We start from the raw sequence: 16627 nt of genomic DNA, 5'->3' as shown, positions 1-16627 counted from the left end.
CTGTACTAGAGTAAAGGTTATACAGCAATAAATTTGCCACAGAACACCGCCCCCCTCCCAGTTATCCCCGCATTGACTGATCGCATCTGCTATTACCCTATTATTTCTAGGTCACTTCGACTTCCTTTACTGCCGGGCTATAAATATCTTTGTAGTACACCCTGTGTGTTTTCCAGATCAGCATTTCTTTATCGGAGCGGGCAGGAGAAATGCTTCTAGAATTCTCAGAATTCCAGTTGTACAAGGCAATTCTAGGCTGGCACTCAACCCTGTCTGAAAACAAGCCCTCCTACACGACTGGAGGGAGGATGAGGGACATACATCCAGAAATTGTTTACCCCACTGCCGGCACTCCGGGCATATTGATAAGAAAGACCTGCCTTGAGGTTAATACTGTCTCATGCAGGATTGTTAATACTGTCTCACCAGGATAGCTCAGATGAGTCCAGTCTCATCAGATCTTGGAAGCTAAGCAGGATAGGATAGGCCATGCAAGGGCAACCTCGAAGGAATACCAGGGCCGTGATGCGGAGGGAAGCAATGGAAAACCACCTCTGAAGCTTCGTGCCTGGAAGTCAGACAGTCTAAGGATCTCCTGGCTATAGTACACACATGCCGTATGATAAATAAATAACTCTTCCTTGCATCATGTTGTCCTTTAGGGCTGGCTGGCTGCAGCTTTTGAGGCTACTGGGGAGGATTAGGATTTTTGCTTTACTGGAAGGGCATGTGGGTTGCACAAGGAGGGTCTCGTGTTCGGTCCCTGGCAACTTCAGTGGAATTATTTCGGGCATCTAGCGGTAGTGGGGGACAGCAGTGGACAACAACAACAATAACAACAACTTATTTATTTAATTTATATACCGCCCTCCCATGCGGCTCAGGACGGTATACAACAAACATTTTACATCAAAACAGTTAAAAGCCTTAAAACAATACATAATCAGAAATCTTAAAATCTCAACATCTCTGTGCCAACATCTGTCAGAGGACATGTGTCTGGGGGAGGCCCGTTTGAAGTTATTAGGATCACTGGCTCCAACCAAATGTTTAGTGGAAGAGCTCCATCTTGCAGGCCCTGTGAATCCGCAATGTGGTACCCGTTCAGGAATGGTTGCCTTCATCATTGGATGCTTGTCTCGGAAACCCCCAACATGTTGTGATTATCTCCATGGCGGGTGTTTTATGGTGGTTCCCATGACTTGTTCTCTAAAATTCCCAAAGTGCTGACAGGCTTGATGTGGTTGAGGATCCTTGGCCAAAAAGACCAATAGATTGACACAGCAGAAGGCACCCTCTGAAGTTCATCATCGCTCGACGGATATATGTTTGTGTTCATTAGATTTCCCTCCTGTCCTTTCTCTGAACAGGTCAGTCGCCAATCACAATCCAGACGTTTAGATACATGTGACCACGGGATGGAGGCCCCAGTTTTACTTCTGCCTGCACCTTGAGTGGAAGATGTTGCCATCTACCTTCCACCTCAGAATTCAGCCAATACCTGAGTCTTTAAGAAAACCAGAGGTGTTGTGACAAAATCCAAAAGCTTTAGGTTAAGGCCTGAACAATCAGTAGGCCTCAAATAGAGTCTGAACCAGGAAATTCTTAAAAGTGAAAGGCTTGTTTCAGTTGTCATGTGATTTTCAGTCTTTTGGTTACATCGTAGGTTGGGTTGCCAGGGATTTGTCACAGCTCTGCGGATACCAAACCTGCCATTTTCAGGAACACTAAGGTAGTTTACTTAATTCAGTCGTTGCAGGATATCTTTTATCTAGTCAGCGGGAATCTGCAATTGTGCCTTAAGCTTGCACTATAATAACAGGATATGGACATAAATAGTTTTACGGTGTTCTCCTACCATACTGTATGCCTGATTTCCAATCTATTGGCGCTGGAAGTCATGCTATAAGAAAGCTTGGGCAGTCAGGCTACCCAGACCCCCCAATGTCTCTAGCCAGGGATGCCACCCTATGAGACCAGGGTCTAATGGACACACCACCACACATACACGCTAGTGGCAGCGCATAACTCAGGAAAGCTCTGGTAGCTTCTTTGGAAAAGCTCGGCCCTTAAGCGTTCACGTTCCCTTGCAGTGGTCATGGCTCCCTTCTTGCTTTGCTCTCTGGCTGCACAGCCATTTCTTCTCAATGGAACAGCTAGTGCTGCTCACCACTCCGTTGTTTAGGTAAGCACATTGCCCTTCTCCTTCCACTTCAAAGCTGCAAGAGAAGAACAACAGAAGAGGGTAGGTCACCTGTGAACATTGATGTGTTTGTTTTGTGCTATTTTTGCCTTTTCTTTCATGCAGATACTGGGTGAGAAACAGACTCAATAAAACTTTTTAAAACTAAAATAAACCAGAAAATATGATTTTTGGCAGCTACAGTGAACAGTTTCATCTTTTAAGGACTTAAGCCTTTTAAATTTAAATGGTTTTTATTGTTTATTGAATTTAATTGTTTTATCGAATTGTTATAAACTGCCTCGAGATGTCTATGCTGAGAGAGGTGGTCATAGAAATCAAATTATAAACAAACAAACAGCCTCAGATCACTACAAATTTACTTTGTAACAGCCACGCATAGCCCTATACGGTGGATCAAAATATCTATACAATGGGGCCAAACAGAACTAGGGCAAAGATTGCTGCAAAATTAAGGGCTCCTCAGGTTTTTTTTTTGGGGGGGGGGATTAAAAATGAAGAAGAGAAGAAAAAACTTATGAGAAGATCTTGTGAGATTTAGGCCCAACCCCAAACAAATGAATACCTTGCATACATCATGCCAGGGAAGTTAAGGAAGGGTTTGGGCCCCTATCCCAAGCACTAAGCCAGAAGGCAACTAATGTTGCTGTGAGCTGTCAGCTAAGTGGGAGAAGCCCTGAGGGTTGCATATTGGGGGAGAAGAGGGGGACATAGCTGGGAAAAGTGGCAGCTGATGAGAGGGGAATCTGGAGCAAGCAGCAGCGGAAAGGCAAGAAGGAAGCGGGAAGTGGAGCTGGAGGGGTTGAGAAAGGAAAGGACAGGAGAAGAGGGAAGGAAGTGGAACAAGAGGGAGGTGGAATGAAGTAGAGATGGGGCAAATAGAGGGTAGGCCCAAAGGGAGAGAGCCAGTGTGGATGTAAGAGTTAGCACCTGAAGTAAGGTGCCGGAAATAGGGTTGCCCTTTGTGAGGTAGTAGCATTCTGCTCCCTAATTAGTGCTCACTAATTTTGGCAGTGGAGAAAAATGGGGAGGTAAGGTACCCATGATGGTGACATAGGAGGAATTTCCCCAAAACTTTGCTTAAGAAAGTGGTGGAATTTCTAGAGCAGCACAGAGGAAGTGATGACACTGCCCAACTCCATTCCCCCTAGGCACACTGCCCCCTCCCGCCCCCATGAAATCAGCATTTGCTAGACCAGGGCTGTCAGCCCTAGGCAGAAGCCTCCTTTTTGTATCTGTGTTAAGTTATGAATTAAAGCAAAGCAGATGTGTGAAAATATCCTTAGGAGTGCCTTTGGATGTGGTTTCTTTTACACACAAAATGAGAGAGGAAGAAAGTTAAGGAAACAGGAACTTACTGGTTGTTGAAGGTGGTACCATCAAGCCATTTCCAGCTTTCACCGGGTTCTCTGAGAAGGCCCACCCAGTGGTTGAAGGATCCTTTATGAGACACTGCAGAATTCTGATTTTAAAAAAACAACAAGAAAAATTGCTTTTCATAAAGATGGCCTTCCTATATGAAGAAGAGCTGGTTCTTATATGCCGCTTTTCTCTGCCAGAAGGAGGCTACAATCGCATTCCCTTCCTTTCCCCACAACAGACACCCTGTGAGGGAGGTGAGGCTGAGAGAGCCCTGATATTACTGAAGAAGAAGAAGAGTTGGTTCTTATATGCCACTTTTCTCTACCAGAAGGAGTCACGAAGCAGTTTCAAATCACCTTCCCTTCCTCTTCCCACAACAGACATCCTCTGAGGGAGGTAAGGCCGAGAGAGCACTGACAGAACTGTGACTGGCCCAAGGTCACTCAGTCGGCTGTGTGTGAAGGAGTGGAGCATCAAACCTGGCTCTCCAGATTAAAGGTCACTAGGCTTAACCACTGCACTACGCTGGCTCTCCAGCTCCAAGGATGCCAACTTATTTGATGAAATAATCCCCCCCCTATCATGGAACAATTGGCAAAATTTTGTCTATAAAAAGCCAAGATTTTCAACTGGCTTCACACTTTCCTTCGGGGAGGGAGTAAATGTGTAAAGGTATGACCATAAATTTCACACCATGCACATGCATGACCAGCACAGTCTGTTGTATCTGTCCACACCAGCCTCAGAATCAAGCAGAAAGGCTTTCACAATTAGTTCCACTCCCACCGGAGTCGACCAAGTCCTATCCCCGTCTTGTCCTAAGCTTCACTTTTTGTTCCTGGCCTGGAGAAAATGTGCAATCTCATGCACATTACAAAGGCGAGGTCTGAGATCTGATGGCAGGAGAGGCCAACTCCAGTAGCCAGTGGCATCTGTCCTCCTTGACTGCACCATGACCCACACCTCCCTCCTTTTGAGCCACAGGAAGAAAGGTGAGGTGTCCATCTTGGGTGGCAGATCTCAGGTACCATCAAGGATGGCAAAATGAGAGAGCTGACCTGACCAACAGGAAGATCTCCCAGTCAAGCACCACTGGAATGGAGTTCCACCTGACTCAGCATGGCTTCTGTCTGTCTGGATTTGTCAGTGTAGTAGCATCCTGCCATGGCTTCTGTGTGTGATCTTGTTGCTCTGGCCTGGGAAGGATGCATTATTTTACCCATCTTTGTCATCCCATTTTGTGCTGTGCCTTGGATCTGTTATATAGACTTAGAGTTATGTTGATGGGATGGTGCCAGATGATGGAGGAAGCTGAAGTGGTATTCGTAGCTCAGCGTGGGTGCTGAAAGTGGCACCGGGGTTTGTTCTCTTTGGAAAGTACCGAGCCCACCTTTTCTAAATTAGGGTGTGTTAGTACATCATAGAGGGGGGCAACTGGGAAATATATTTATCTGTATGTACTCGACAAAACAGTTTCAACAAGAACTCTATTTCGTTTTATCAATAAACCTCTTTTGCTGACTTGCCAAAGTTGGTTCATTGAGGAGTTTGTGGGAACATGACACTGTCCCCCTTCTCATTCATCTCACCGACAGGTAGATGAAGTTTTTGATGGGCGCTGTCAGTCATCCTAGAGTCGCTCACCCAGAATGCAGGCAAGCAGAAATTCTTAAGTGAGAAATTGGATTGAATTCTGACTAAATGAAAATTCTGTTGACAAGAGTTTCAATATGCAAAGAAGTGCAGAGTGCCAGGCTTCTTAAAAGAATCAAATAATTTGTATTGTGAAGCAGAACAACTAAGTATAGAAAGAGAGAAGAGATACCTAACTGTCTAACTGTTCCGTTGTCTTCATTCTGTCTGTTCAGGAGACAAACAGCAAGGAAGTATGCTCAACAGAACAGGAAGTCTCCAACGAGCCAATGAGGACATTGGGAGAGACTATTTGAAAAAATATCAAGAAGTTCCTGATCTAAGTATGCTAAAATAAACATCTCCTCTAACGCCCCCTGCAGGATGCTATATTTTGCTCAATCAGGCACACTGCAGATATTTCAAATTGCATAGTTAAAAAATTCATTGAAGAGAATTTTGCATGTGTGCATTGTGCATGGCAAAATTAAAAACTACTAAGATCCATACTAAAAAAAGAACCTCAAGAGACAGCACTATCTTTGGACAAGATATTCTGCGCAAGCTCGTTTGCAGCACAGCCAGGTAAAAAAGCCACATGCATAACAGCTGAAAGGTGTTTTTGCAGCCTGAAGCATAGCTGAGAAATACAGCTGCCCAGTTTATTCAAAGGTAATTATGAGCTCACACCTAAATTCATACAATGTCCGTGTGACTACCATGTTCCGGAGGCTGCATTAGCAGTTCCTTTTCTTACCAGTTTCTCTAGGTTATCAATCACCGCCAAGGAAGCCCCAAGAGAGGAGCAGTTCCGCTGGCCAGCTTCCCAGGTCCCTTCCAGATCCAAGACGTGAAAGCAGCTCTCTTGGTTCATGATCCAGCCATGTGGGCAACAAGCACCAGCAATGATGGAGGAGGAGGACGGCAAATTGGGCTTAGCCACTGACAAGAAGAATCATCATTGTTTTATGGGCTACATTTGTACTCTCCATCCTTTCCTCGAGGGGCTTGGAATATCAACAGGCATTACAGAAAGGGCAAAAGAGCTGCCACTTCATATCTCTGAACTGGCTTTCTTGCAGGGTCTAGTTCAGAGGATGGCAATCAATCTATCTATTTTTATAACCCGCCATTCCCTAGATTGCTCAGGGGGATGACGGCAGGCATTAGAAACAGTCCACACAAATTTAGCTATATAATTTTAAATTTAGGTTTTTATAAATGTTTTACGAGATACTTCCTCTTCGATTAAACATTTTCCCCAAGGGGGCTAGATAACGTTGGATGGATTCCCCCCCCCCCCCCTGGATGGATGGATTTTCAGGCAGGGAGGCCGGCATTTTTTTGATTAGTCCATAGAGTTCAAGAAGTTTGAGTCTATGACTGGTTCACTTTCAAGCCTTGATTTGCATAGAGGTTTACATTAGCACTATTCTGTCCACATAGATCCCAGTTCGGGATGGCCACCATCTTCTCAGGGATCCTGGGTAGGTTTTGATGACTTGATCTTAATGCAAATTATGGTCCAAGATAGGGTTGCCAACTTTGGGTTGGGAAACTCCTGGAGATTTGGGGGTCGAATCAGGGCATCAGTCAATTAGCCATTCAAGAGACCAGGTGTTTCTTATTTAATTTTCTTGCTCCTTCCTGAGCTAAACAATCTCACACTAGTAGCCATGTTGGTCTGAAGTAGCACAATAAAATCAGAGTCCAGTAGCACCTTTAAGACCAACAAAGATTGAATCAAGGTGTGAGCTTTCGAGTGCAAGCACTCTTCCTCAGATTATGATCTTCTTACCTTGATTAAATCTTTGTTGGTCTTAAACAGGGGTAGTCAAACTGCGGCCCTCCAGATGTCCATGGACTACAATTCCCAGGAGCCCCTGCCAGCATCTGCTGGTTTTAAAAGTGCTACTGGACTCTGATTTAATCTCACACTAGTTCCTGATAAGCGCGAGCCAATTGTTGCCCTTCTTCAAAGAATTATTTGCATACTGTAATTTCATTGGTTAGAATATATGGCTGAGTTTGGGCCAACATTTAAGATGTTCTCTTTGCAGAACCAACCTGAATTTTTCTCTTTCACTTCAGTATTAATTCACTGCAGGGAATGTTGGGATTGTGAAATCATGGTTGGGGGGGGGATGGACGGGACAATGACACTAGAGAATGTCATAGCAACAAGCAATTTCTTTGGGCAATACTAAAACTGATACCAACCCCAAGGGCCTTTTTGCAAAAGAATAACAAAAAGAAAGGCACAACTGGAAAAAATTCTACAAAGCTATTTTTTGATTTGGGTGTTAAAAACACTCAGGTCAGTTACTGACTTTGAGAGAAGGTGGACGCGGGTATAAAAGGTCAGCCAGACAAGTCTGCGTGCACAAGGATGCCAGAAATGATAGTTTGTCGTCGCTCTTGCCAAAAAGTCTCAGCTGATTTATGGTGACCTCTGGTGTGGTTTCCAGGGCAAGAGATGATCACAACCCAGGTGCTACTTGGAGGTCTCTCAACCAAATGCTTAGCTTCCATGATCAGATCAGGTGAGGCCAGCCTGAGCAATTCAGGGCAGGGCAGGAAACAATAATATGCCTGGGTGTTAACTTGCTAATTTGAGGAACAATGGTTCCCAATATTTGCTTATTAATTATTAAATTTATTCTTCAAGTATTTAAAAGGCTGCCAGGAGCACAGTTGTTCTCTCGTGCCCCAGAGAGACGGACCAGAACCAATGGGATGAAATTAATTCAAAAGAAATTCCGTCTAAACATCCGGAAGAAGTTCCTGACAGTTAGAGTGGTTTCTCAGTGGAACAGGCTTCCTTGTGAGGTGGTGGGTTCTCCATCTTTGGAAAATTTTAATCAGAGGCTAGATAGCCGTCTGACAGAGGTTGATTATGTGAAGGTTCAAGGGGGTGGAAGGTGACAGTGGATGAGCGATTGGGATGTGAGTGTCCTGCATAGTGCAGGGGGTTGGGCTAGATGACCCATGAGGTCCCTTCCAACTCTATTATTCTATGATTCTGCGATTATTTAAATTTTTAATCCATCCTCTCTTGGCATGTGTGTATATATGTGACAAATACACATGCCTGTGGGTTTTCACACTTGATGGTCTGCATCACCAGATACAAATTCACCTTAAAATTTAACCATAGGCTACAGGCAGAGGTGGGGGGAATTGAATTTCTAAAATGGTTTTTCACTGTACATGAATTTCTACTCACTTGTAAAAACAAAGACAGTTGTTATCAAGCCCACAATCTGGATGGTGAATACTATCAGAACAATCCACGTGATAGAGTTTTGGACTCTGGAGTTTGACTGAGCACCTGCAGGGTTAACACAGAAGACAATTAACATCAGATTTTCCTGTTTATTTCTATCCCGCTCTTTCTTTATGGAGATCTGGTCCCTTGTTTATTCTCACAGTGATTGTGTGAGGCAGGCTATGTTGAGAGCTAGTACCTGCCCCAAAGTGAACCTCAGTCTAGAACCTTGGCCATGCCCCCTACTGGCCAGTAATTAATTGGCAGGGTGCTTTAATGAATGGTGTCATGATCTAGAACAGGGGTAGTCAACCTGTGGTCCTCCAGACGTTCATGGACTACAATTCCCATGAGCCCCTGCCAGCAAATGCAAATGCAAATGCTGGCAGGGGCTCATGGGAATTGTAGTCCATGAACATCTGGAGGACCACAGGTTGACTACCCCTGATCTAGAATATGGAGAGATGGAATCTTATAAAATGATCTGCCTCACTTACTGCTATGGAAAGCTCTGAACAAGTACAGAACCTGTTACCACCATGTCAGATCAGGACCAAAGGCTTGAATGTTTAGGATTATGAGATTCCCCCCTGAGCCACTGGTGTGCGTGTGTGGTAGTAGGGTTGCCAGATCCAGGTTGGAGAATTCCTGGAGATTTGGGGATGGAGCCTAGACAGGGCCAGTTCCTCAGTGGAGTACAATGCTGTTGAGTGCACACATCCGTTTTCTGCAGAGGAACTGATCTCTGCAGAGGAACTGATCTCTGGAGATGCACTGCAATTCCAGGGGATCCCCAGGCCCCAGATGGAGGGCTGTACCTGGGCACCGGAAGTAAATTATTACATTGGGGAGGTCTGCAGGAGCATTGGTCACTTCCCCTTGACATTGCAAATGACTGGAACAGGTGTGGCTATGACACTACACAGCAGGGCGTAGTGGTCAGCATGCCATTATATAATCTGGGAGGCTCTGCTTCGAATCTCTGTTCTGCCATAGAAGCTCACTGGATGCCCTTGGGCCAGTCACTCCTCCCAGTCTAACCTACCTCACAGGGTTGGGTTGTGAGGATAAAACCAAAGGAAAGGATAATGTTGCAAGCTGCTTAGGAGAAAAGCAAGGTATAAATGCCTTTTAAAAGATACAAAAGATACAAAAGGTGTAGGTTTGCAATAGGAGTAATCAGCACTCTAAATCAGCCTTTCTCAACCAAGGTTTCATGAAACCCTGGGATTTCTTGACGGCCCTGGAAGGGTTTCCTGAATGGGTGAGAGTTAATTAGATTTTTAATATGTTTTTTTCAATCTGTTAAACATTTTTCAGGAGATATGACCAATATATGGTCATGCCAACCCACCTGCCCCTCCCAGATTGGCCAGTGATGGCCTGGAGGGGGCGGGAAGGGGAAGGGCCCTGGGTGGGCGTGGACACAGCTCTGCACCCCAACCCTATTCTGCATGATCAGGTCACTTCTAGGGTTTCTCAAAGGGCATTTCAGGGGTTTCTTACTAGTAAAACAGTTGAGAAAGGCTGTTCTGTATCTTCAGTAGAATGCTGTAGGAGCATTTTTGTATATGAGACTTAATAAATGGACTTGAAGCCACTTTTGGTCAATTTATTTGGAAGCTGAGGGGCATGGTTTGCAATAAAAATGAAAGGTTCGTCTCACTGACACAACAAATTTAGGCAGGAAACACTTTGTGCCTCACATACGAAAAATGCTGCTCCACACCAAGTTTTCCCCAGTTGTATTCAGTTTGTCAACATCCTAAGGACATCTGGCAGGGCCTTGGATCTGATCCAGCAACACAGACCTTACGACAAAGAAGAGTTGGTTTATTATACCCCGCTTTTCACTGCCTGAAGGAGTCCCAAAGCGGTTTACAATCTCCTTCCTTTCCTCTCCCCACCACAGACACCTTTGTGAGGCAGGTGAGGCTGAGACTGGACTGCTCTGTGAGAACAGCCCTAGTACGGCTGTGACTGGCCCAAGGTCACCCAGCTGACTGCACGTGGAGGAGAAGGGAATCAAACCCGGCTTGCCTGATTAGAAGCCACCGCTATTAACCACTACACCACCCTGGCTTGTGAGAAGCCCAGTTTACCTTTTTCCTCGCTATTGCTTAAGTTGAAGTCAACCCACTGCTCAATCAGCGTCAGCTCGTCCGTACGGTCCTTCTCATTCCCACTGAATGGTTCTCCTTTAAAGGACAACAACAAGTGACCATGGATTCCAGCTATAACCTCCACAGAAAGTTTAGATGAAACTGAACTGAGTACTAGTGCGAAAGAATGTGGCGGGGGAGGATCTTTGGGGGTCAAACAGTGCTATTTAGAGACTGGGCTTTGTCCATTGTTGACATTCAGTGGGTTAGTGAAGGAAGGATTGGATGGAGTGAAACATGGCATTCAACAACACCTCAGCATCATTTCCCGCTGCGTAACAGGAAGTGACATCACCACACTGTAGGATGCTCTAGGACAGGGGTAGTCAGCCTGAGGTCCTCTAGTTGTTCATGGACTACAATTCCCATGAGCCCCTGCCAGCATCCATGAACATCTGGAGGATCACAGGTTGATTACCTCTGCTCTAGGAATAACTGTGACTGGCCCAAGGTCACCCAGCTGGCAGCATGTGGAGGAATGGGGCATCAAACCCAGTTCACCAGATGAGAGGCTCTCTTAACCACTACACCACACTGATCAGTACAACATTAGCTTTCTTTGAAGGCCCACACATGTACAGCCTTGGCTGTTGTTGTCACAGACTATGGGCCACAAAAGTTCCAGAGCTCTGTGTCCCAAAAAGGAAACTGATTCTGCCAGGTTGTCTTGGGATGTCCTCCCATTTGATGAAACAGGAGATCAGAAACAATGAGTACAACATTAGGATCAATGGATCTATTTACTTCCAAAATGTCTGCTACGATTATGTTTCCAGCTGTGACTAGCTCTTCCTATCTCAGGCATAATGTCACATTTCTTTACCTTTCCCTTGGGAGCCAGATGTTGCGTTTGAGTTTTCAGAAGCTGTCGGCTGCGAATCTTCTTTCCACCTGCAAATTAGAAACTTATTCCAATTGGGTAGCCATGTTGGTCTGAGCAGCAGCAGAAGAAAATCTGAGTCTGGTAGCCCCTTAAAAACCAATAATGTTTACCGGGAAAGTGAAGTAGTTAAAATATAAAGTGCTGAATGTCAATAGCTGTATTTTTGAAATGTCATCATGTCACTGCTCTCTGCTATACGTTGAGCATCTGCTTTGAGAGTCTGTGAACTTAGGCAGATTGTAAATGGGTGGGCAGAAGGGAGTGTGTTGGTGCTGGGCTGTTGTGGCTCTTTCTTGCACGCTCAGGGGAATGCCAATTGCCACCTTTGGGGTCAGGAGGCGAATTTTCTCCAGGCCAGACTGGCTAGGGATGTTAGTGGTGTGTGTTTTGCGGGGTGTCATCATCAACTGGAGCCACTATAGTTGGGCAGGTAATTGCTAATTTCCTGCATTCTGCAGGGGGTTGGATTAGATGACTCTAGAGTAAGGTGACCAGATTGTCCCACTTTTGGAGGGACATCTGGGGGTACCTGGCAAACTGTACTTATGCTGAAATGAAAAAATATATATTACAATACTATTTTTGCGTTCTGTGCATTCTATGAAACTTTTTGTTGCTCCATATAGACCAAATTTTTAATCAAGAACCCCAGCGGTCAATGGTGTCCCGCTTTACCAATGTTAAAATCTGGTCGCCTTACTCTAGAGATCCCTTCCAACTATGTTTCTATGACTCTATGTTTTGCCATCCCTCCTCTCCCCAAGAGGGATGCATCATAGCTGGCAGAGGAAAAAGGTCACTTACCTTAGAAGTTGACTTCCAGTCCCCTAGTTCAGAGAGAAAGAATGAAAATTTTACTAAATTGGACTAAAAATGAATGAATCAGAGATAGTAATAACTATGAGGATGCCATCTGAGAGTAGACCCCGTGAAACGTGGCACTTACTTCAGAGTGAAATGCATAGAATTGGGGTGTGACTTGATTAATCATGTGAATTTTAACTAGTTAACAAAATTCAATTAATGAGAGTGAGTATTAGGAGCTATGTATGCCTTAGTACTCCCTTTAAAGCAGGGGTAGTCAAACTGCGGCCCTCCAGATGTCCATGGACTACAATTCCCAGGAGCCCCCTGCCAGCAAATGCTGGCAGGGGGCTCCTGGGAATTGTAGTCCATGGACATCTGGAGGGCCGCAGTTTGACTACCCCTGCTTTAAAGAGGCATTCCCTTCAGTGTACAGAACGAGGGACACCAGTTTGGTGTAGTGGTTAGGAGTGCGGACTTCTAATCTGGCATGCCAGGTTCAGTTCTGCGCTCCCCGACATGCAACCAGCTGGGTGACCTTGGGCTCACCACGGCACTGATAAAGCTGTTCTGGCCAGACAGTGATATCAGGGCTCTCTCAGCCTCACCCACCTCACAGGGTGTCTGTTGTGGGGAAAGGAAAGGGAAAGCAATTGTAAGCCACTTTGAAAAGCAGCATATAAGAACCAACTCTTCTTCTTCTTCTTTTTCTAACAAGGCACCTGTTATCTGCAATTTCGTAACTATTTGTATTAGGATATTTTTAAATCATTTGTAGCTCAGGTAACAAGGATGCACTTTTGGTGAGTCAAAATGTTTTAAATTAATTAATCTGAATGGTTAACTGACTAAAAGGTACAGCCGTAACACATAATCCTAGGACTGTATCCAATGATGTCACAGGATGTCTGTCTGTGTAGATAACATTATCTTGTTGTAGCCTGTGTGTTTGTCCAGAAAGTGTGTTTTGATATGATTAGTAGTTGGGAGGGGGATGAGTAATAGTTTTTCTATTGAGGGGATATCAGCAGATTCATGGAATCATAGGATATAGGAATTTCTAACTTGGCTCTTAAAACTGAGCAATTAAAAAAGAAAAGAAAATTACAGGGGAGTCTCCCAGCTGAATCACTTAGGGCAAGAAGCAATCAGGATGTCCAACATTGGCACTTAAGCATTGGCTGAAGTTTTTATTCTTGTTCATTTCAAAGTATACTGTACCAGGCCTCTGCTCCTGATACACAGAGGCTGATAGCTGATAGCTGTATACAGTCACTGATGTAAGAGCCTCTGAGATGCCTGATTTATTTTGGGAGGGGGGGAATCAGGGGATGACCCCCCCCCACTCCTTCCAGCTTCAAACACAAGGCTGACTGGAATCCTTTTGCACAGCTCCCAGCCTGGCCCCAGTTAACATCCCCCCACCCAACACGTATTAAATGATGTGCAGAGACCACACTGTGTGTGGCTGAATTTTTTAGTGGTTGTATATCGTCCTCAATCCAGGATATTTTAAATCAATATTTTTATTATTCACCCACTTTGAATGTATCTGCCCCTCACTAGTTTTATGCCAATAAGGGTATCATATGGTTGTACTCTCAATGAAAAAGCATGCTTTAGCTAATCAAAAGTTAGGTACTGAAATAGTGGATCTATAAAGGTTAATCACAACAGTTCATTTGTAGAAGAAGTTAGAAAAACAGGAAAGAGGAATATGTATAAGGTGGTGTTTGTTTCTTTTTTTGGGGGGGGGGAGATGGAAATATCTGGCAGAGTACTGATAAACATCCCCTTGGAAAACAGGATGAACCTTTCATTATTCCTTATAGTGTTTCTTCTTTCTGAAAATGACCATCTACTTCCTGCTTTCAATACGAGGGTGGTTTGCACCCCTCCCTCTGTACACCGTACCCAATCAAGGATTGATTAAAATAAGCAAAATTAATTTGGATATTTGATGCTATAAACCAGTGGTCCCCAACCCCCCGGTTCGGAGACCGGTACCAGTCTGTAGATCAGTCGGTACCGGGCCACTGCTCCTCCTTGTCCTCCTTCCCGGCTGCTGCCTCAGGGGCTGCCCTGCCACTCTGTTGCCGGCTCACCCTTGGTGCTCTCCGGTGGCCACCATGGCTGGGGCTCCCCTTCGGCGTGGCACCGCGCAGCTGCTGCTGGCAGCGCCCCCCAGCGGGCAGCGGGAAGTCAGGGGCGCCAGCGGGAAAGCAAACGGAGCTGCCCCTCCCCTCTGTGGGCCACTTTGGCTGCAGTGCATAGCCCAGCTGAGCGCACAGTCCAGCTGCGTAGGTACCAATTGTTTGGCTACCAGAAAATGCTAGTGCATTTTATAGCATGTATGTGGTCTAAACACCAACACAGAATGCTTCTTCCACATATTCAGTTATTTTCTTTCTTTTTTAATGTGGCTGCACAGCCAGCTAGTAGGAAAAAGCATTAATTAGTATAAATAAATGATTTTCCAGTTGAATAAAAATCATTTGGACACTGTCTGTGCTGAGATTTCACTGGGACAGGAAGATGTATAAGGTGGCGTGTGTGTGTGTGTGTATGTGTGGGGGGTAAGGTGGAAGTATCTCCCAAGTATTGATAAGGATGAACAGAATGCATTCCTTCACGATTCTTCTAGTGTCTGTCAAAAAAGTTGTGCTGTTCACTCTCTATCACATCTTCCCACCCTTCAGGAGCTAAGGATCCTGTCCATGGTTTGATTTATTTATTTTACTACTTGGAAATTTTTATTAACTGCCTTTCAGCACTCAAGATGCATACAATACAAATAAAATTGAATGTAAAATAAGACAATATTTAAAATCTCAATTATCCACCTCACAGAGTGTCTGTTGTGGGGAGAGGAAGGGTAGGTGATTGGAAGTCATTTTGAGACTCCTTCAGGTAGTAAAGAGAGTAGGCTTTTATAACCCACTTTTCACTACCTGAAAGAATCTCAAAGTGGCTTACAATCACCTTACCTTCCTCTCCCCACAACAGGCATCCTGTGAGGAGGGTGGGGCTGAAAGAGCTCTGACAGAACTGCTCTGTGAGAACAGCTCTAACAGCACTGTGACTAGCATAGTTAACAGTGGGGTACAACCCCCCCCCCAAAAAAAAAACCCAGCTCTTATTGCCTTATGGATAAAATTAATGGTGCTGGTTTTAACCCACCTGGTTTCTTGTACTTGCTGTCTGTTCCTGGGGAATCACAGTGTGGGATTTGTGAGCCCCCGATTCTCTGCAGACGGTACAAAGCGGGATTTGCTCCTCCACACAGAAGAGATGTACGTCTTCTCCATGTTTTTCACACACATCCTCAGCTGAGAGTTCTGTTTCCTCTGCAGTTCTAAGTCTCGGGCTATCTTCCATTTTTACAGGTGGTTCTAGATATGGCTTTGTCCTTTAGTCCTGAACGGTGACTTTCTCTTTCAGATCTTTCCCCTGAGGATCACTTGGTACACGTATAACCTCAGTTGCTGGGGTTTACACACGCTTCACAAAAATTGTGCTCGCAGAGTCACGTGGCCAGATGTTGGGAGAAGCCTTCAAACACACCAAAGGCTTTCTCTCCTTGACTTTTTAAAGTCACTGCAGAAAACAGAGGGGACATTCTTACACATTCAGCAGGAGTGATAAGAGATACACAAAATGTAAGCAGTTAAAGCTTTCACAGGTGGGCGGGGCTTAGTTTCGGGGTGCGGCTCGTTTAATCGAAATCCTGTTGAAATTAATGGGCCTGGTTACTTGTGACTAGCTCAATTATTACTTCAAGGGGATAGAAATGTGACTAAAGTTAAGTAGATCTGGGCCTTTATTTTTAGCCTTTTCACTACTGGCCCATTAACATTGGGGCAATAATATATAAGAGTGGAACATCCTGTCCCTTCATCCAGAGGGAAGTTCAGCAGGTCCAGGAAACAAAAACTGATTTCTGGAACCCTTTAATAGATGCTAGATTCGATAGGGCCTGGCAGGGGTAGTCAAACTGCGGCAGGGGCTCCTGGGAATTGTAGTCCATGGACATCTGGCGGGCCACAGTTTGACTACCCCTGGGCTAGAGACTGTGTCGTTGGATGCATATAGTGTGTCTTCACCTAGCAGCCATACCGGCACAGGGCAAACAGATTAATGCTGGAGCCAGGAGGCCATGAAACGCAAAAAGGACAGTCTGTGACATTTTTATGCAAAGGCACTGACTGTTCACAACAGCAGTAACTTATCACATTTTTTATCATGCAGAAACCTGTTCTGTCTGTACACCGTGTTTCATCTGAATTGGGGTCCTATGAGATTGTGGGGTTGCA

General features: G+C 44.9%; 1 protein-coding gene across 3 annotated transcripts; it reads right to left on the bottom strand.

Moving 5' to 3' along the window:
• Positions 1-879: 879 nt before the first annotated feature.
• Positions 880-15920, bottom strand: LOC143834383 (C-type lectin domain family 2 member B-like). Of its 3 annotated transcripts, none has more exons than XM_077331192.1 (8): positions 15495-15915; positions 12315-12337; positions 11451-11518; positions 10568-10663; positions 8424-8528; positions 5955-6139; positions 3562-3665; positions 880-2219 (listed from the first exon to the last, which is right to left on the bottom strand). In XM_077331192.1, exons 1-8 carry the CDS (start codon positions 15690-15692, stop codon positions 2078-2080), a joined length of 921 nt encoding a protein of 306 aa, XP_077187307.1. In that variant the 5' UTR covers positions 15693-15915; the 3' UTR covers positions 880-2077. The 3 variants fall into 3 exon arrangements, with proteins under 3 accessions (XP_077187307.1, XP_077187309.1, XP_077187308.1); XM_077331194.1 differs by lacking the exon at positions 15495-15915 and adding an exon at positions 12457-12596; XM_077331193.1 differs by lacking the exon at positions 10568-10663 and having other exon boundaries at positions 15495-15920.
• Between the last annotated feature and the right edge of the window lie 707 nt (positions 15921-16627).

The sequence above is a fragment of the Paroedura picta genome, chromosome 3, assembly GCF_049243985.1.
Source record: "Paroedura picta isolate Pp20150507F chromosome 3, Ppicta_v3.0, whole genome shotgun sequence".
NCBI lineage: Eukaryota > Metazoa > Chordata > Lepidosauria > Squamata > Gekkonidae > Paroedura > Paroedura picta.
This window is presented reverse-complemented; position numbering and strand designations above follow the sequence as displayed.

Bases quoted from the DNA above. Each gene is read 5' to 3' on its own strand.
- LOC143834383 (XM_077331192.1), bottom strand. From the start codon at position 15,692: ATGGAAGATAGCCCGAGACTTAGAACTGCAGAGGAAACAGAACTCTCA. The intron at 12,338-15,494 runs GTGGGTTAAAAC...TCTCTGAACTAG, and splicing joins CAGCAAGTACAAGAAACCAG to GGGACTGGAAGTCAACTTCT. The intron at 6,140-8,423 runs GTGAGTAGAAAT...TCTTCTTGTCAG, and splicing joins AACTGTCTTTGTTTTTACAA to TGGCTAAGCCCAATTTGCCG.